General features: G+C 48.3%; 1 protein-coding gene across 1 annotated transcript in view; it reads left to right on the top strand.

Annotated features, from left to right (window-relative positions):
• Nucleotides 1–22,022, top strand: part of CHD8 (chromodomain helicase DNA binding protein 8) — a 911,220-nt gene that overhangs the window by 228,470 nt on the left and 660,728 nt on the right. The window contains exon 8 of the mRNA XM_086919771.1: nucleotides 18,637–18,692. Coding sequence (XP_086775897.1) covers nucleotides 18,637–18,692 — 56 coding nt within the window. The remainder of the gene's footprint in view (nucleotides 1–18,636; nucleotides 18,693–22,022) is intronic.

The raw sequence follows: 22,022 nt of genomic DNA, 5'->3' as shown, positions 1-22,022 counted from the left end.
AGTGAGCAGCGGGGGGGCAGAGACGGCAGGCCGGGGGCTGGAGCACTCTTTCAGGTCCCTCGGCGAGGTCAGGTCAGTCTTCCCCGGGCCCGGCGGTGATCGCGGTGAATTCTCGGCTCCTCCAGTCGAGCGGGCCAATCCAGACACTGCAGAACGGGCGAGCCTCCAAAGCACCCGGGAGTCAGCCTATGGCAGTGTGGATCCCGGGTCAAGCCTGCGATGACGCTCCTCGCCCTAGCCAATCACCACACGGCAACAGTGGTGACGCTGCGCCGCACGGGCCAATCCCGTCGCGGCGTTTGGTGAGGGGGCTCGGCTCTCCCGTCCAATCGGAGAGCAGCGGGCTCGTTTTCGGTCGCGTTGGTACCAGCAAGGTACGGGGCCCTTCGTCGGGGGTTTACTGATCCCGGGTCGCGGTGGTGAAGCTGCACACAGGTTATTTTAGTGCGCTCTGCTCGGGGAAGGCTCACAAACCTTCAGTCTGCACCAAACACGTGTCGATGGATTCGGGGGCGTTCCCGGCGTCGCGTGACGTCGGCAAAAGCCAAAGAATCTCGGGAACGCCCCCGTGTCTCCTCCGGCCATGACGGACGCCTCTCTGTTCCAATGGCTAGCCTCCATTTATGGAGCTAGCCAATGAAGCAGAGGGGCGTGTTCAAGTCACCCATACTAGAAACTACAGATTTCTCTGGAGGCGGAGCCTAACGGCTCCGTCCCCCAGCGAAACCTAAAAAGGACACAAACGGCTAAATCAATGGGAGCACTGCAACCTCCAACTCAAAGGGGTTCCTTTCGTAGGTCCACCTATAGAGGCGGATCAAAGAATACAGGCACAAGCCAGCAATCCACCTCTTTTACACCAACATCACCCAGAGGTAATTCTAGAGGCAGTTACAGAGGTAACAACAACAAGGGTAGAGGTCACGGAAATAACAACAACCGCAACTCTCCTACTCCAAAACAGTGACTTCATACAGCTCCCCCCATACCATATAACACCGGTCGGGGGACATCTATCACAGTCCCTACCTGTCTGGGAAAACATCACATCAGACAGGTGGGTGAGACAAATCATCCAACATGGTTATTGCCTAGAACTCGCAGCTACCCCACCAAACATCCCCCCAAACAGCGTAATGTAACCTTGCTTACACCTCCATTAGAGTACATCTTGCAGCTATAGCAGCGTACCTGCAAAACAGGCAACATCTATCCCTGTTTAGAGTGCCAGCAATAAAAGCCTTCATGGAAGGCCTCAAAAGAGTTCTTCCACCAAGACTACCGCCTTCCCCGGTCTGGAATCTCAACATAGTACTCACCAGACTAATGGGACCACCTTTCGAACCTATGCATAGGTGTGAAATACAATTCCTTATATGGAAGGTGACCTTCCTTATAGCCTCTACCTCCCTCCAGAAGAGTGTGAATTACAGGTGTTCACAATACAAGAACCATTCCTACAGTTACACCAAAATAAAGTGGTTCTTAGAACAAACCCAAAATTCTTGCCTAAAGTAATTTCAGCATTCCACATCAATCAACCAGTGGAACTACCAGTCTTCTTTCCAAAACCAGACGGAAGCTGAAAGGGCCCTACATACATTAAATGTAAAAAGGGCAATATTGTATTACATAGAAAGAACACAAACTTTCAGGAAAACCAAACAACTATTTGTAGGGTTTTCCCCAACACATAAGGGCAATCCTATCTCTAAAGCAGGCATTGCCAGGTGTATTGTAAAATGTATACAAATATGTTACATAAAAGCAAAAAGGACATTAACTGTTCCTCCTAGAGCTCATTCTACACGTAAACTAGGGCATCTATGGCATTCTTAGGAAACATTCCGCTAGATGACATATGCAAAGCAGCAACTTGGGCTACACCGCATACCTTCACAAAACACTACTGTGTTGATGTGCAGGCAAACCAACAGGCTAGAGTGGGCCAGGCTGTACTAAAGACTTTATTTCAAACTGTTGCAACAGACACTGGTGACCACCGCTAGGGAGGTAACTGCTGTATAGTCAATTCATAAATGTACCATCTGCCGCCCATATGCCTCGAACAGAATATGCTACTTACCAGTATGCATCTGTTCTTGGCATACAGGGCTGCAGAGTGGTACATGCCCTCCCTGCTTCCCCGGGAACCTGTGTCTGTTCCAACACTATCCTATCTAGATACACTTACATGGGCATCTCTTTCTGTATTCTATCGTACTACTCCATCTAACCCTACTATGGCAAAACAATCTAAGGATGGAGCCGATGCCCATGCGCACTAGCACCCAAGGGAGGAGTCATCGGTCTTGTGACGACAAAAGACTTCTCCAAGAGAAAAACAAGTGCAATCATCTGAGCCCAACACCAGATGGCGATCTATTCATACATGTACCACTCTGCAGCCCTGTATGCCGAGAACAGATGCATACTGGTAAGTAGCATATTCCTTCAGTTACACCGGAGTACAGTTCGGGTAACCGGATCAACGAGGGAGAAGTTTTACAAACAAAACCTCGACGTTCAACAGAGAATGCGCTCCCAGTGGGCTCCCTGAGCACGGGGATGGACAAAACACGTTCAAGTTTTACACCTATTGCCACCACAAGTCTGCCCAGAAGGATCAAAATCCAGTCTGCAACCTCTGCCTGCCACTCGACCACATGAGCGAAGACTGCAACGCTTGCTTGGCGTTTACACCCAAGACCCTCAGAGTGAGGGAGAGGTGGAGGTGGAGAAGACCGAACAACAACATGCAGGGGCAGGTGCCACCTCCCATCGCTACGAGACTTAGGCCTCTCCAGTGGAGCAGAGGACAACATCGCCAAAGGACTGGAGGACTGCACGGTCGTCTAGGTTCATAAGAAGACGTCGAAGGAGGTAAGGGAGTTGACAACCCCTAAACACACAAGTGACACTCGAAAGGTTGAAGCTAAAGCCCAGATGACACTCGTATAAGTGAAGCTAAGTCCTCGAACGGAGCTCTGCCGCCGAAACACTCGACAAAAGCAACAGCTACAAGGGAAAGGCAACCGAGCTAGTCCTTCGAAAAGGACTCCCAGTCGGCGAAATCCCTCGAAAAACCGTCGAAGGTTGCCCTTGAAAAGCACACGCCGGCGCCGAGGAAAGAAGGGCCGACATCGTCGGTGACTGCCTAGAAGAGAAGCGCCCCAACCCTCGACGCCGAACATGCCGCAGAGATGAAGAGGAGGCTTGAGGCCAAAATGGCGAGCATCCTACAGCGGAAAAAGGACTTCGACGAGAAGATGTGCCAATACACCATCCCCCCCGAAACCTGCAGTCGCAGTCGAAAGGGAAGACTAGGATGCGGAACCGCCGAAAACACCCCAACTAGTCGAGGAACTCTGGGAAGAAAACTGCTATTTCGAGGAAAATGGCAACGTATATCTGAAATCCTACCGGGACTCGACGTCCTCGGAGGCATAGGATATGGAATGGCAAGAAATACACTCTGAATCGCCAGAAGAAGGCGTAGACACTTACTCTTCAGGGCCCTCGCTGCCAGACAAAATAGGTATCTACAACATGGTCGTACAGAAAGCTGCACATACTTATGGAGTGAAAATGGAGGAGGAGAAACCAAAGGCATGTTTCCTCCTGGAAACTAATGCCTCAACAGACTAGGAGCCAATTCCTGCCCATGCTCCCTAGTGTGCTAGATCAGGGAAGAGAGGCCTTTAAGGAGCCAGCAATATGCAAAGCTGTGACCTCTAGAACTGAGAAGGAGTACAAATATTCTTTAAAGGACCCTGCATACATCCAAGGGGTCAGTGCTAGCCGACTCCATAATTGCTTCAGAAAAGGGGGTGGTGATGGATAGAGTTTCTGAATTAAGCAGATTACTCCTACCCAGTCAACAGATCAGGGCTTGATCCATCACCGTTTTTTAGCTCACTGCACCATCCCAGCTCAGAACCTGGCTACATGCAAATTAGTCTGTCCCTGTCCCAGTGCATCATGGGAACAGGGCAAACCAAACTACCAAGCCAATTCTTCCACTGGGAAGGAAACAAGCTTCCGGGGACCGGTTTCTGGCATTACAGCCGTCATCGGCCCGGCTTGCTTGAATCCTGATGGTGCAATGAGCAAGGGACTCACATCCGAGTATACCCTTCCACGCTTATGGTGGACAAAACCATAATTGCAGCAACGACTAGGAAGAGGGCGAATGTTCCCAATAATGCCGGACCACCTCCAGACAAGGAGAGTAGGAGAAATGATCTCACAGGGCAGGAGGTGGAGAGAAATGCGGCAATACATTGGTGCGTCTAAATTCCATCGCCCTGATCAACAGGCATGCATACCAACACTGGGATGAAGTGGGCAGCTCCTAAAGCATCTACCAGATCAGTACCAACAAAGGGCAACTCTCCTGGTAGAAGAAGGAAAGAACATGGCAAACACATGCCTAAAATCGGCATTGGATGCTGCAGAAACATCAAGTAGGCTAATGATGATCCGAGTGACCAAGACAAGACACACATGGCTAAGAATTTTGGGATTTAAGCCAGAGGTGCAAAGTAACATCCTAAATACACCCTTTAATGGAGAGCAACTGTTTGGCACGCCAGTTGACGACAAGTTGGCGCAGCTCAAGAAGGACAACAAAACTCGAAGGTCCATGGGAGCGTTGCAGTTCAGGGGAATGAGAAGAGGCACACCCACGAGTAGGCCATATGGTAGAAATAGAGGCAACATGCCAACCACATCGCACCAAACGTTCCAGCAAGGCTACCAAGGGAACAACGAAGGCCAGCAGCAGCAACCTGGCAGTACCAACCCGGGGACAGTCCTTTCAAGGGCATGGAAACTGACGGGGACAGACACGAAGGGGAGGACAGCAGCCCTCAACCAAGTGACCCCACGATGCAACAGGCCCCCACCCTAGGAACACCTCGGGCTGGGTGGAAAGTCAAAAAGATAAGATGCAGCCGAACGTTCAACGCCAAACAGTACCTCGAACACTCAACACCGGTAGGGGGATGAATAAGAGACTTCATCCAGGAATAGAGGAAGGTCACATCGGTCAAATGGATACTTAACATCATACAATACGGATACTATATAGAGTTAGAAAGACAACCTCCAAAGAGAAAACCAAGAAGAAAGGCACACTCGGCAAAGGAGCTCTCGCTCTTGCAGCTAGAGGTGCAAGAACTGCTAAGCAAGGAGACAATAGAGGTGATACCACAAAACCAAAGGAACAAGGGGGTTTACTCCACTTACTTCCTGGTACCAAAGGTGGATGAAACACAAAGCCCTATCCTAGATCTAAGATTCCTGAACAAATTCATAAGGACTCAGATTCAAGATAACTTCCCTACAAGAGGTAATACCACAAATACAACAAGGGGACTTCATGGCTACTAGAAGTCCTGCTAAGGTTTGTGATCAACCAAAGCCACTAACCGTTCTCAATACTGGCATTCGGCCTGAAATCCGCACCAAGGGTGTTTACAAAATGCCTAGCAGCTGTCGCAGCACACATACGAAGGGAAGGAATACACGTATACCCCTATCTCGACAACTAGCTCGTAAAGGCAAATTCATCCGGTTAATGCAAACTACACATCCAGCAGGTCATACTAACACTGACAGAACTGGGCTTCTCGTTTCATTGGGAGAAATAGTCAACCGAGCCAGAACGAATGAAGATATTCTTAGGGGCAAAGATCGACACCATACAGGCCAAAGTGTACCCCAGCCAGAAGAGAACATTGGCGATACTGAAGGAAACACGTCATTACCGCAAGGGGCAAGTTCTGACAGTGAGGACGGTGAGGCTATCCCAGGAATGGATACAGCAGCAATGGTCACAGGCAACTGGGAGTTGGGAAGATCTAGTGGTTGTCAATCAATCAATCAATCATCGCATTTATATAGCGCACTACTTACCCAGAGGGTCTCAAGGCGCTGGGGGGGAGGGGGATCTGCTACTGCTCGAACAACCAGGTCTTGAGTTGCTTCCTGAAGGCGAGGTGGTCCTGGGTCAGGCGGAGGTGGGTGGGGAGGGAGTTCCATGTCTTGGCGGCGAGGTAGGAGAAGGACCGTCCCCTTGTGGTGGCTCTACGGATGCGGGGGACGGCGGCGAGGGCGAGGCTGGTCGATCGAAGCTGGCGTTTGGGAGCGTAGAAGTTGAGGCGGCTGTTGAGGTATCCTGGGCCTTGGCTGTGTAGGGCTTTGTGTGTGTGGGTGAGGAGACGGAAGGTGATTCTCTTGTTGACTGGGAGCCAGTGCAGATCTCTCAGGTGTCCGGAGATGTGGCTGCAACGGGGGATGTCCAGGATGAGTCGTGCTGAGGCGTTCTGGATCCGCTGGAGTCTCTTCTGGAGTTTGGCGATGGTTCCGGCGTAGAGGGTGTTGCCGTAGTCCAGACGGCTGGTGACGAGGGCCTGGGTGACCGTCTTCCTGCTCTCGGTGGGGATCCACCGGAAGATCTTACGAAGCATGCGCAGGATGTTGAAGCACACGCAGTGCATCAGGAAATACCGTGGTGGAACAAACAAAGCATATCACAGGGGAAACCATTCACACAACTCCAACAGTGACCATCACGACTGATACCTCCCAGCTGGGGTGGGGCGCACATATGCATAAGCTCAAGGTGAGAGGTCTATGGTCGCAACAGGATGCGGTCAAGTTCATCAATTACCTGGAACTAAAAACAGTGTTCCTAGCCTTGAAAGCATTTCAGAAGGAGCTGTACATAGGTGTTGATCCAAGCAGACAACACCACAACCATGTTTTGTATCAACAAGCAGGGAGGAACACAGTCAGTAGCGCTATTGAGGCTAGCACAGGAGCTATGGACATGGGCTATTCCACTAAGGATAGACCTACTAGCAATATATCTCCCAGGGAAGGACCGCATGGAGGCAGCCTGACTCAGCAGGCAGACATCCGTATCCCACGAATGGGAGATCAACCAACAGGAATTACAGAAAATATTCCGGAAGTGGGGTACACAGCAAATAGACCTATTTGCAACACACCAAAATGCAAAATGCCAACACTTCGCATCCAGACAACCAGACCATCGGTCACAAGGGAATGCGTTATGGATAAGTTGGTCAAAGACATTTGCATACGCTTTTCCCCTGATTCCACTGATACACAGAGTACTCTGCAAATGCAGGATCAGCAACTTGTCACTGATACTAATAGCACCGCAGTGGGCCAGACAGTCATGGTTCTCGCAAATAGTGGAGATGGCACAAGCACCAGCACACAGATTCCGAAAACAAAGGGACCTGTTAACAATGCAGGACGGTAGGGTGCTACACCCAGAGAGCCTCAGCCTGGCTCCTGAGGATCTAAAGTTTGCACACCTCAAACTACCGGCGAGCACAATGGCAGTGCTCAGGGTGGCAAGAAGGCCTACCACAAGGAAATGCTATGTAGTAAAGTGAAGAGATTCTCAGAATGGTGCGTTAGGTAAAAATTGCAAAGGAAAATCACAAGGGAGTCAACTAAAATTCTTAACACATCTACTGCAAAGTAAACTACGCTACACATCCCTAAGGGTACACTTAGCGGTGATTGTGGCTTACACTAGAGGAGATGGTCTGGAGAGGCTCACAAAGGTGGCATGCCCGTTTTGGGGGGAGGAGGCTTGACACCTCGTACTGGGTTGTGCATTATTTCTTGCCCCCAAGAGCTGCAGCTCTCAACCCAGGGGTCCAGAAACGTGTTTGGTGGGTGCAGCCCAGGCAGCCACTCAGTCAAATCACTAGTAGTTAGTCGAGTTTCATGGGACATCTAAGAAGCCCTCTGTTGTGCATTTTACATTAAATCCCACACTGGTTTAATGTGCTGAGACGTTTGATACCAAACTTCCCAGTCTTCAGTGTAGCCATTATGGTGCTGTGGAGTTTGTCATGACTAACTCCTATGACCGTATACTCTTAATGGCAGCACTGCACTTACAGTGCCCAGGAATTGACTTGGGCACTGTAGGGGTACAGGGCTCATGCACCTATACCCTCACCACTGGCATAGGGAACCTAGCTAGAGGGTGACTGATCCATGCCAGGGCAGTGGTGTGTGGGCATGGCACACAGGGATGGGTGCCAGATTGAATCTTCACTTTGTTCTTCACCAAGACACGCAGCCTGCAAAGGCAGTGTGTGTGTCAGGGTACCGGGCACCTAAGGGTGGCACAATAAGTGCTGCAGCCCTTAGAGGCCTTCTTTGTTCACAATGCCCTAGGTAACTGTGGTTTGGCGCAGAACAGAATGAAGAGTCGACATGGCATACATCCTTGTGTCACAAGATCTGGGGAGCGACATGACACTCAATTTGCCTGTTACACAGCCAATTTGGAAAGTATTCAACAGACTTTGTTGCCAGTTTGATAATTTTTAATCCTTATAAATCCATATGAATTCATCTTATTTATTCCATTATTATTTATTCCATTTCATCATGTTTCTCAGATCACATAAAAGGATGCATGTTTCCCTATAGTTTCTAATGCTGCAGATATGCCTATCCAGGCTTTTTTTCTGTAGCACGTGGGTATAAACATGTTCATACTGGGCAGCTATGTTCGTTACACACATCCCTGTGTGCCATGCCTGCAACTCACTTCCCTGTCATAGGTCAACCACCCCTCTAGCTGGGTGCACTGTACCAGTGGTGAGGGTACAGATGCATGAGCCATGTACCCTGACTGTGTCTAGACCAATTCTTAGACATTGTAAGAGCAGTAATGCCATTAAGAGTATATGGTGCTGGGAGTTTGTTGTTATGAACTCCGCAGCACCAAAATGGTTTTACTGAAAACCTGAAAGTTTGGTTTCAAACTTATCGGCATATGAAACCCATACTGATGCAAGTGTGAGATTTAATGAAAAATGCACTAGGGGGGCATCTTCGACATGCCCCCTGAAAAGCGACCAGACTCTTGTGGGTTCCCTGACTGGTACACACCAGCCTACCAACACGAGACATGTTTCTTGACCCCTGGGTTGGGAGCCTTCGCTCCCTGAGCCCAGATATAAAGCCTTTCCTAGGCCGAGGTGGTCACACCACCCCAGGCCAGGAAGAGCCATCTGTGGCAGGGGAGCATCAAAGGCCTTGCCTCCTTTCTAACGCGACTCCAAGGCTCTCCTGCTATCAAGAGCAGGCCCCCTTCCTGTTTCCCTTCCTTTTCGGCGGGAAGAGAGGTGGGTAAAATTCACACAGCCCAGAAGGTGTGCCCACCTCTGCCAACCCCACCCCTCAGGTGGGGGAGGGGAGGTGAAGCCCACTCTTCAGTGCCTGCCATCTTGCAGATGGGAGGCACTCTCTAATCAGGATTAGGGATTGTTCCCACTCCCTAAACGTGGGGTGAGCACACCTAGGGTGTAGTCACCCTAAGGCCAACAGCCCATTGGCTACTGGCCATGAGGCCCCTCAAATGCCCCCTAAATACAGTGTTAAGGGACAGCCCTGATCCAAGAAGACTGATTCGCCAAACCTACGAAGAACGACGAAAGACTGTGCCCAGCAGAGGAGACTGCAGAGAACTGAGTTACAGAGATCCTGCGCCAAATGTCGCCTTCTCCTGCAGCCAGCAACCTTCAGAACCCTTGGAGGACTGACTATCTTCTACAAAGACCGGATCTCCTGTGAACAGCAGCTCTGTTCAAAAGAATCTTCAAAGCAAGACTCCATTGAGGAGAAAGAAACCAGACTCCTGGAACCACCACTGCATCACTCTACTACAGTCCGAGTGGCCCACCGATCCCAGCGAGGTCCCCCAGCACTCCAGAGTCCCCCTCTAGGAACCCACAGTATTGCCTGCAGCCTCTGCACGGAGATTCAGTACCCCCCTCCCCCTCACATGACACAAGTGGCCCTGTAAGGTGAAATTGGACCTCAAAAGACACCCAACAATCCGCCGCCCTGTGCCCTGGAGAAGTGAACCTGAGGTACACCTACCTCCCCGAGGCCTCCAACTTACCTGCCCTTCTGTTGGTTTCTCCTGTAAGACTTCCTGGAAAGAGCCTGCAGCCAAAACCGGCAACTCCCATTGAAAACAGGGCACCCAGTGCCAAATCGGCACCCAGCCGCCCCAATGTCTCTGTGGATGCACTTTGTGTGCTATCTTGGTTCCCCTTTTGCCCTAAGCTAAACTCTTGCTCCCACATCCAAGTGGCGTGCCCATAAGCGGCCACCAACCAGAAGCCACCTGTCTCCCATTGGATAGCATTGGGCCCCCACACTCTGCCCTAGTGCCGCTGAGGGTGCTCTTTGAGTGTATCCTTGACCCTAGGGGAGCACTTGTTCCCCAGAAACCCAACTTCCACAACCAAGTACATAACTTGAAACCGATAACTTCATGTTTGATGCATATGAGCTGCAGATTGTACACTTTGCTTTAGATCGCCACCTGGTGTTGGGCTCGGATGATTGCATGTTGTTGTAGTCTTGGAAGAAGTCTTTTGTAGTCACGAGATAGGTGACTCTGTAGTAGTGGGCCTCAGCAAGGCCTGCCAGTGCTAGAGGTTCGCCCTTCTCTGCACAGAGTCCTCAGACCATAGAATAGAAGTTGGCACAGAAACTGTAATAGAAAATACATGATTTAGTCACACAACACCCTTCGGTAATGTATGAAGTAGCACACTGAATGGAAGGAGCTTGGTCCTTTTATACCCACACAGGGGCTCAAAAGAAGGCGGTACAAGTACAAGAAGGTTTTAGGTACATAAAAGGTCATACAGAAAATGCAGTCAACAAGTGGGAGGAGCTAACAGTTGCTAATTCTAGTGAACACATCCTGACAGACTAGGGACAGCTGCAAGCTCAACTGAGCATGTGCGAAGCAGAAGAGGCTAAATATAAACTGTCTCTAGACAGATTTCAAAGGCAGACAACCGCAAGGTAGGACAGAGCACATGGCATGCACGTGGTAGCACATGGCAAACAAAATGGCGGCCAGAAATACAAAATGGATTCCACAAAACGGACAAGATAGCCTCTAAATACAGGATGGCTTCTGCTAATGCTAACCTAATCGCTGCCAAATTACAACTCCTCCCTTGGACCATAGTGCGCATGGGCATCGGCTCCATCCTTAGATTGTTTTTATCCGCCACTGGGTTCGGATGAAATTTTTCCGCTCCGGTTCGAAATCTACGTTTCAAGTACTTCGCCGCGTAAAAACTTATTCAAACTTCACCTAACTAATTTCGATATCGACAAACATCATCTCGACTCCGTCAGCTCGATTCCGGTCGTCGACGCGGGCCGTTGGGCCTACCCACGCCGTGAGGGCTACACCTCATGGAAAGGACGCCATTTAAAAGATGCCCCAAGTGTGGAGAAAAGTTTCCACACAGTGACCAACACTAGGTCTGTAACCTGTGCTTATCGCCAGAACACGACAAATCCAGCTGTACAGCCTAAGCGTCCTTTCGGTCCAAGAAGACCATTCGAGATCAGAGGCCCCGTCGACACGAAGAGGTTCTGCTCGTTCCCGAAGAAGATTCAGATGATCACCAAATCGTCGTATCCGAGGCAGACGACTCAGATGACTCCATACCATCGGGTCAGCGCGTGAGTACTACTGCCCCTGCCCCATACCCAGCACCCAAATCGAAGGCAAAGGTCAACACTCCGCCTCCGGGGCCCAGTCGTGACCGAAAAACCACTTCGAAAGCCCATCCATCCGAAGAAAATACTGAAGCCTTCCGGTAGTTCCTTACCGAGCAAGCCGCACGCGCCGATCCCACCACCTCCCTCGCCACCGAAACAAGTCTCGACTCCGAAATCATCGACTTCTAAAGACAAACCTATGAAGCCAGCGTCTGACGCTCGAAGCTGACGACACCAGCATCCACTCCGAAGACCTCATCTTCGGTACCTAAAGCTACAAGGCCTGATTCCGATGCGCCTATGCCCTCGAAACAGCCTACGACTCCGAAAACAACACCTTCAGTGCCGAAATTTACGCCAAAGGACACCATAATAACTCCTAAGGCTAAAGACAAGCAGCGACCACGCCCGGAACCAAAACAATCGGCGCCGGTAAATGTTCCGCAATCAGAAGAACTTTTTCAACCTGATCCTCTACAAAAGATCTACATTGACCCAAAGACAGGTCATGTATCCACTACACCACATAGGCAGAGGAAATTAGACACAGCACCTACAGTGCCTGTCAAAAAGGACTATGCACCCTTCTTCTCCTATACTTCCTTCTCCTTCATCTCCTGTTCCTCCTAACAGTTCACCTCAAATTTCTCCTGAATACTCTCCTCTTAATTCTTCTCATTCACCTCAATATGATGAGTATAGCTTAGGGGGAGGGGTGGACCCAGATGAGCCTTTCCCATACCCTATTGATGATCCAGACTGGGAGTACCCAAACCCACAAGATGTGCCAGATATTCCTGACCCACAGTCCTATCCATCAAAGCCTTCTCCCCAGAAGTTAACATTAGTTTTGGGCACCTACTGAACAGGGCTGCCATGTACTATGGGGTTACCATGCATTCAGATGAGGCAGAGGAAGATTTTTTGTTAGATACATTTGAACAATCGCGAAGGTCTGTTCAAATTCTTCCTATGATTAAAGGAGTCCTCAAACATGCTCCAGAGGTATTTAAAGACCCTGTACGTGCTAGGATCCTAAACCCTAGAATTGAGAAAAAGAACATGCCTGCTCCTGGGGACAACTACCCTTAGATTCACCAGTTGTCTCAAATGCTAGAAAGAGGGCAAACTCACAAACGTCAAGTGAAGCACCTCCACCTGATAAAGAATCTAAGGTAATAGATGCTTCAGGCAAGAGAATAGCTGCACAAGCTACCAATACATGGTGTATAGCTAACACACAAGCCCTCTTTGCAAGATATAACAGGTCTCATTATGATCAGTTAGAGACATTACTACAACATCTACCTGAACAATATAAGGCGCAAGCAAACAACCTTATACAAAAAGGCAAGTTATTTTCAAATGCCTCAATCAAGTGCGCACTTGATGTAGCAGACACTGCATCTAGAGCTGTAAACACTAGTGTCCTACTTAGACGTCATGTGTGGCTACGCATTTCAGGATTTAAGCAGTAAGTGCAAACTACCATCTTAAATCAGCCATTAAACCAATATCAATTGTTTGGACAAGAGGTGGACACAGCACTTAGGATGATGAAGAAAGGTACAGATACAGCCAAATCTATGGGAGCTTTACAATCCACACAATCTAGAGGCTCCTTTCATCGCTCCTTCTATAGAGGAGGCTCCAAGCAAACTGGAGCAGACAATACTGCTTCCTTCAAGTCCAATACACAGACATCCTCCACTAAAGGATATTTTAGAGGAGGTCACAGAGGCAACAACAAAGGAAGAGGTCGGGGTAACAACAATACTCGAACCTCTTCCACTCAAACAGTGACTTCCCTCTGCTTCCTCAACAGCATTCCACTCCTGTGGGGGGCAAATTAACACAGTTCCTATCTGTCTGGAATTCCATCACAACAGACAGGTGGGTAAGACAAATTATCCAGTATGGCTACTGCCACAAACTTACAGCGACCCCTCCACACATACCACCCAGGCAGCATCCATTGTCCACAAAACACCTTACGCAGCTCAAACAAGAAGTCCTATCACTTCTTCAAAAAGACACAATAGAAATAGTTCCTTTACAACATCAAGGGACCGGGGTTTACTCGCTGTATTTTCTAATACCCAAAAAGGACGGGACACTAAGACCAATTCTTGACCTCAGGCCCCTCAATCACTATATACAATCAGATCATTTTCATCTGCTGCAACAGGGCGACTTCCTTACAACACTAGATCTAAAGGATGCCTATTTCCACATTCCTATACATCCTTCTCACAGTAAGTATCTGAGGTTTGTACTGGGAGGACAGTATTATCAATTCAAAGTCCTTCCATTTGGTGTAACAACTGCACCCAGAGAGTTCACAAAGTCCCAAGCAGTAGTAGCAGCACATCTCAGAAGACAACAGATACAAGTCTTCCCTTCTCTAGAGGATTGGCGCATAAAAGCCAAGTCATTCAATCAGTGTGTCCACCACACACATCAAACAATTCACACATTGCACAACTTGGGGTTCCCGATCAACTACACCAAGTCGCACCTACAGCCCTCATGTACATCAATATTTAGGGGCTACAATAAACACATCTACAGCTCTAGCGTATCCCACTCCAGCAAGGATACAGAGCGTTCAAGCCTTAGTCACAAAGTTCCAACATCAACACTCTCTCCAAGCCAATAGGCATGATGGCATCTTGCATCTTCATTGTACCATATGCAAGACTGCAAATGCGTCCATTACAGGAATGTCTAGCATAACAGTGGAATCAGGCTCAAGGACAACTAACAGACCTGCTGTTGGTGGACAGCCGCACACATCGCTCTCTGCAGTGGTGGAACACCAAAAACTTAACAGAAGGGCGGCCGTTCCTCGAACCTTTTCCACAAATCGCACTCAGAGCAGATGCATCTCTCACAGGATGGGGAGCCCATCTCCTACATCATACAACTCAAGGGCAATTGACCATACAACAAAGTTCGTTCCATATCAATCACCTAGAGCTGCTAGCAATATTCTTAGCACTCAAAACATTCCAAGTACAAGTACAAAACAAAGCTGTATTGATCCAGACAGACAACATGACAGCTATGTACTATATACAAAAATAGGGGGGGGGGGGGGGACACTCTCTACAGCTGTCCCAGCTTGCACAGAACATTTGGAGATGGGTCATTCCACAAAACCTATATCTGTTAGTAGAACACCTTCCAGGAGTTCACAATCAGATAGCAGATCTGTTGAGTCGACAGACACAATAAATTCACAAATGGGAACTACATCTGCAAGTTCTTCAACCATTCTTTCACAGGTGGGGTCATCCAGACATAGATCTGTTCGACACACACGAAAACGCAAAATGCCCAACCTTCGCAGCCAGGTTTCCACACCCGCTGTTTAAGGGCAGTGCGATATGGATGAACTGGTCAGGCAGATTTGCTTACGCTTTTCCACCACTACCACTAATACCACTAATAGTGCGCAAGCTTCGGCAACAGTCGCTCAAACTAATTTCAGTAGCTCCCACATGGGCACGCTAACCGTGGTATACAACTCTGCTAGAACTTTCCCTAGTTCCACACCAAAAGCTACATCTGACACCATCCCTGTTAATGCAGAACCATGGAGACCTCAGACATCCAGACGCAAATCAACTGAATATGGTGATCTGGCTCCTGAAGTCTTAGAGTTTGGTTATTTTAACCTACCACCAGACTGTATGAACATCATTGAAGAGGCCAGGAGACCTACTACTAGAGCTTGCTATGCTGCTAAATGGAAGAGATTTGCCATTTATTGCAACAATAACCAAATTGATCCCCTGGATGCTTCTATTCAAAATATCATTTACTACCTTCTACATTTACAAAGATGTAACTTGGCATATTCATCTATATGCCTACGTCTTGCAGCAGTTGCAGCATATTTACAAAATAGACAACATCTGTCTCTATTTAGAGTGCCTGCTATTAGCACGGAGGGGTGCATGTGAATCTATGAAAGACACCAATACTGGATAACTGCTGTTACAGGTAAGTAACGCATTTCTTCACTGCTAAGGCATTATTAGTGATGCCATATAATTTCCATTGAAATCAATGGAAAGTCCATGACGAGTTACCCTTGTCATTAGCAGCCAAGAGGTTAAAGCATTTATGGAAGGATATACCACTCTCTCCAGTGTGGAGCCTAAATGTTGTTCTTACAAGGCTCATGGGACTGCCTTTTGAACCCAATTCCAATGTGAACTGCAATTCCATTACTCTTTTTCATTTAAACCAATCTGTAGAGTTACCTGTGTTTTTCCAAAACCCTGACTCTGTAGCAGAAAGAGCTATACACACACTAGACGTTAAAAGAGCTCTTCACTGTTATATAGATAGGACCAAATCCTTTCGTAAAACAAAGCAATTGTTTGTATCTTTCTCTCCACAATATAAAGGCAACCCCATCTCTAAAGGTGGAATTGCAAGGTAGATTGTAAAATGTATACAAATATGCTATCAAAAAGTAAAACGTACATTAACAGTTCCTCCTAGAGCGCACTCAACACGCAAAGTAGGAGCCTCTATGGCTTTCTTAGTTAACATTTCCCTAGAAGACATCTGCAAGGCAGCAACATGGTCTACAACACACACCTTCACTAAACACTACTGTGTTGATGTGCAAGCCAAGCAGAAGCTGCAGTAGGCCAAGCTGTCCTTAAAACTCTCTTTCAAACTACTGCAACAGATACAGGTGACCACCCTTAAAGGAGACACTGCTGCACAATCTATTCAAAGTGTACAATCTGCAGCTCATATGCCAACGGAAAATGCTACTTACCAGTATGCATCTGTTCTTGGCATGTAGAGCTGCAGAGTTGTACACGGCCTCCCGGGGACCTGTATCTGTTCCAGTTTCATCTTAATTAGATATACACATGGACATCCTTTCTTTACTTCTACCAACTCCCATCATGGAGAAAAACAATCGAAGGATGGAGCAGATGCCCATGCGCACTATCGTCCAAGGGAGGATTCGCCTATTTCGTGACCACAAAAGACTTCTTCCAAGACGGCAACATGCAATCATCCGAGCCCAACACCAGGTGGCGATCTAATGCAAAGTGTACAACTCTGCAGCTCTACATGCCAAGAACAGATGCATACTGGTAAGTAGCATTTTCCTTCCTCCCAAAGGGTTGCATTGATTAATTTTAAGTGTGGAGTTGGAAAATTGTATGAGAATTAAGAAATTGTATGTTTACAAAAACTGGCTGGCTTACCTTTTATTTAGGCAATTTCCCAGTGTGATATCTAGGCATATAAAGTGAGTGAAAAAAGTAATTTAAAAAGTAATCGCAAAGTAACGGTAAAGTAATTCCAACTGTTTCTATACATTTGACCTACTTGTAACTACATTCATCTGTATTAGCAGAAAAGTACTATTTTTACTTACATGCACCAAGTCTGGCTTGGTTCTTAATACAAAATATAACGAAGACATTATTTATACAAAAGAATTGGTCAGAGTTCAGTCTTTGAGTATGTGAAATCAATTTTTCCCTGAGTGTGTACAATAAATGCCTAACACTACCCTGTGATAAAGCCATTCTGCTCGCCCACACCTCATCAAATAGAGAGTTAGGTATTATCTACTATAACCTCTGTAAGCCTTTGGGGATCCACTGGACTCTGGTATATTATGTATGTTCCCGGGAGACAGCCATAGTCCGTGTAGGTACACGGTGGGGAGCCGCTGGCGTGGAAAATAGCGCCGCGTGAAATCAACCCAGGCTGCCATTTCCGAAGGAGCACAATTTGTTCCCTCAGAAAGTTCCCGTTTTTATACACCCCTACCAGAGTGAGTAGTGTGGTGGAGATGGAATGTTCTTCCATCCTTTGACTTTAAATAAAAACAATTTTTTTCACACTTAGAGCCTCACGGGAGGGTGCACCTTAGAGCGTGCACACCACCGGAGGACTTATGTTGTAGGTCCTGAAGAAAGCTGAGCTACATGCAACCTTAACAGCTGAAACATGTCGACCAAATTTTACCTCTGACTTAGGACTCCGGTTCCTTAATTAAGAACCGTGGGAGTCCGCTCACTTTGTTTTTAACCAATGCGGGTTGGCCATTATTAAATTTTTTTCTAAAGGCACAACCTTTGCATTTTTTAATTGTTTAATACACTTGCACTATCACGTTTAGTCACTTCCTAATTTGGGCACTGTTGCACCCACCACGTCCTGCTCCGCTGTAATCAGGCGTCGTAGCACGCTGGGGAGACATTCGGTCACCCCAGTGGGGACCCGATGATGAAGCATGTCACCAACTAGTGGTGAGTGAGGGTCCTTCTAAGAACTTAGGTCTTTTCCCCCCACCCACTAGATCGTGACTAGCAAACGCCCTGACTTTCTTCCGATTGAAGACGGTCGTCCGGGCCCCCCTAGGGATTTCTAAGACTGCCCCACTGTATTCCCTGCACGCGTGTGAGCATTGATCACGCGTGCAGTATACAGTGAAGCGTTATTTCATGAATCCATTGCGATTATCACTTTTTGTTTTGCACTTGAGTCACTCCTTCGTTGTTTATAATATTATGTACAAAGCCAGCTGCCTACACACACAACATAATTAAACTCCACTGCATACCATTTCCATTACACAAAATACCATTCTGCATAATTACATACCATAACACACACGCATAATTCCAGTACAGTTAATACCACATAATTACTAGCCACATAATTCCACAGCACACCATGCCACATAATTCCACTGCAGAAATCCACTCCACGCCATGCAATTCCACAACTAATCGAACGCACATAACTTCACTACACACCACGTATATAGACTCTGTAACACAAGTAAAAGACATTGCTGTTTACAATGCCAATAGCTCCAACTCAAACAAATGTGAGGCCTATTGAATTTACAATGCTTGTTATCTATGTAGTTAACGTAAACATGTCCAACACCAAATATTTGGAGTTGTGTAGGATTCACTGTTCTACCTGGACTTTTCCTGCGTGCCTGACCACCCTTGCTATGTTCCTCTCTTGCAGCTTCCCAATGGCATGTACATGGAGGCAGAGGAATTCTTTGTCAAGTACAAAAACTAGTGAGTATGCCCCAACTCTCTGCATTGGCAAGAGGAGAACCTTGGGTTTCTTATTTTTCTGAGGTGTGAACAGTGTTGTAAATGAAGGTGGTAATAGATTGAGGAGGTAGGGTTGAGGAAACACTTCAGAGAGAATGGACTGTTTATGTGTATTTGTATGATTGCACAACTCGCCCTGGAGGGTATCCTTGTGCTGAAGCAGGAGTTGTACGGGTTAAGCGAGGGTCAGGGCTAGGTGCAGAACCATGCCTTCAGTTTCTTGCGCAAATCAAGAACTGAAGAGGAGGCTCTGCTGTGCAGTGGGAGGTCCTTTCAGGCTTTAGGAGCGAGGTGGCAGAAGGCTCCACTGCCGAATCTGGTGCTTCAAATGCAGGGGAGAGTACAAGGATGAGTCTGGTTTAGTGGAGGTGAATGGTGGATTGTTACAGTTAAGGCCATTCCCTGAGGGTCACCATTTCTGGTAGATGGGCTCTCATGATGTGGAGACGTCCAGCTTCTCGGGCTTCATGTAGCTAATGAAGTGGGTGCGTGAGAGATGCAATGGTTTGGAGCCTGTAGGGAGATGGGGACACCAGCGGTTCTAATATGAAGTAGCGAGACAGGGAGAAAATGAAATGTTAGTTTGTAGGATTTTCAGCATGAATCATTTCTGGATGCATATGTTGCACATTATTCTGCCATCTAGTGGTTGGGGTGAAATGCTGTGCTTTGCCTTCCTTTTGAGTCCTGTTTTCAATGTTGCCTATGTCAACCATTTGGTGATATAGGTCCCACGTTGATGACTTAAGATGTAGCTCCTAGAATCCTCTACATGGTAGCCATCTTCAAATAAGTTATTTCTGCTACTGGGACTGGATGCAAGGACGGGGTGTGGTGAAGCATTAACCTTCTAGAACTCAAAACTGTCTGAGGCATGTTTGCTGAAAATACACCTGTTGTGCACAAGACCGCCATCTAGTGTTGGGCTCCGATGATTACAAGTTGTTTTTTGTTTCAAGGCGTTTTCTTCAAGTAACAAGGTTGTGTGACTTCTCTTCGTAATACTGCGCATGGTCATCAACGCCATCTTCAGATTGTTTTTTTTCTGCAGACGAGTTCAGATGTAATCTGTTGCGCTCCGCTTTGAAACTCCTTCGAACATCCTAATGGTTCTTCTATAGATCTCCACTTGAGGGTATTGTCTCGATTGCGTAGGCCATTGCGACCGAGAGCTCACCCCTCCGCGTAGCGGGTCTTTGTCTCGCTCTCGAGGCCAATGGGCTGCACCTGGACGGGCTCCATTTCTCCTTTTCAGCATCCTTTGGAGAATAACTTGCTGATTGAAACAACTCTGTTGCGCTTTTGTCCACAGTGTCATTCTGAGTACACCCATACCTACCAACACTCAGTTTGCAATCTGTGCCTCTCACCAGATCATCAAGAAGTCACCTGTGATGCCTGCAAATCTTTTTGATTGACGTGCTTGATGCCAAGAAATGCAGCTCAGGCAAGCAGAAGTTGTTCCGGACATCTCTTCGGTCGGCAACAGGACGAAGACGAGAAAACTTCAGCGGCACAAAAGGACCCCTCTCTATTATCCAGTATTTGGGTGTCTTTCATAGATTCACATGCCTGAATCATTCCCCGTCGCCGAGACGGGAGCCTCCGGTACATAAAAAAGTAATGTCCTAAGGACATACATAGAGAATATAGGCCGAAGGGCCTCCCCTTTGGGGCTTTTCCACGTCCTTATGTAAAAAGGACCGAACTCTCATCGTTAGCCAATCAGCTCCGACCTCCCTCTAGAACCGTCCCGGGAGGAGCCTCAGCCCCTCAGATTTTCTACCGCACGTTGTGCTAGGGAGTCTCCAACCTGAGCTCTTCAGGTTTTCCTGGCTTCGAAGTCTCAAACTTCGCTGAAGTACACTTTGTACGGAAAGGTTATATATCCTATCTTCGACTACATGTCGGAATCTGATAAGAAAGCTTCGTCCATGGCGGACTCGCAGAAGAAAGCCCTTCTAAGGGCCTGTTCCTCCTGCGGCAAGCAACGGATTCAAGCGGAGGACAAGCACGACCTGTGCTTATATTGCCTGTACCCTGACCACGTCACTGACAAGTGTAGGGTGTGTAGAGCCTTCCCAAAGAAGACTGTTAAGGAAAGGGAAACTCGCCTCCGCGAATGGCTCGACAGGCTTAAGGTCCGAGACACTCTGGAATCTTCCGAGGGTAGTGTCTCCGCGACCTCTAAAGTCTCCAAGAAGAGACCCAGGGTGCAGTCCCCTGGAGAGACAGACACTCCTCCTAAGAAGGCGCACAGGAAACCTTCGGAGGCACGTTCCACCACCTCCTCAGTGTCTGTTAAGGATGGCCAGAGGTTCAAGAAGCCCGCTCCATCTACTAAGCGGACCACCTCGGTCACGACCACTGTGTCGACCACTACGGCCTCATCGCCCTCCGCGACGGCCACGACGACCACCACTGCGTCCTCAGGCGCACCGGTCTCCTCGACCATTCCTCTGAAACCTTCATCCAGTACGAATGCAAAATCCAGTACGAATACTAAGTCTTCGTCACCTAAGAGGTCTAAATCTACAGGTACGCCTTCGCCGAAAACATCTCATACCGAAGGATCGTCACCTAAACGGTCGAGGTCAAGTTCAAAAGGCACGCCTTCGACAACGATATCTCAAGTCCAAGGCCCTACCACCAGTAAGTCGGCGAAACTCTTATCCCCACAAAATTTGATGCCATCGACCCTAACGGAGGTGCCCAAGTCACCAACACACACGGCGGGAGCGCCATCTTCACGCACGTCGTCGGAAGAGACCCCGGCGCCATCTTGGAAAGAATCGAGATTGGTCGAAGCCTCTATTCACTCGATTCCAACGCCCTCGGTTCACCCAACGGTGGAGTTGGCACCCGAGCAAGAACAGGAGACACTCCAGAGTGAGGAGTCAGACGAAGAACAGGAGGTTCACGAGGAACACCAGGACGTCCACGAGATCCGGGACGAACTTATATATCAGGGGCGCTCCCTGAACGTCGACACGGTGAACACCCCGATGATCTGTTTGCCACTGTCTCTGGTCAACGATTTGAAATCCCTGGTGCAGGACTACAAACAACGGTTCCCGGACGCCGACAGCGGCACCCACGTGCCGGTCACCCAAGCGCAACCATCGGCCTCGCAACCTTCCGCTCCCCAGGCCCGTCCTCGGAACCAACCCCAACCTCGCACTCGACCGCAAACTCAGGCGGAGGACTCATCGGAAAGCGAGGAAGAGGAGACGGACTTAGAGGAAGGCGAGGTGCAAGACGCCGCCTCGGACCCCAGAGACGACGATGCCG

Source organism: Lissotriton vulgaris, chromosome 5 (assembly GCF_964263255.1).
Source record: "Lissotriton vulgaris chromosome 5, aLisVul1.2, whole genome shotgun sequence".
Taxonomy (NCBI): domain Eukaryota; kingdom Metazoa; phylum Chordata; class Amphibia; order Caudata; family Salamandridae; genus Lissotriton; species Lissotriton vulgaris.
Note: the sequence above shows the minus strand (reverse complement) of the source record. Positions and strands in the feature narration are given on the sequence as shown.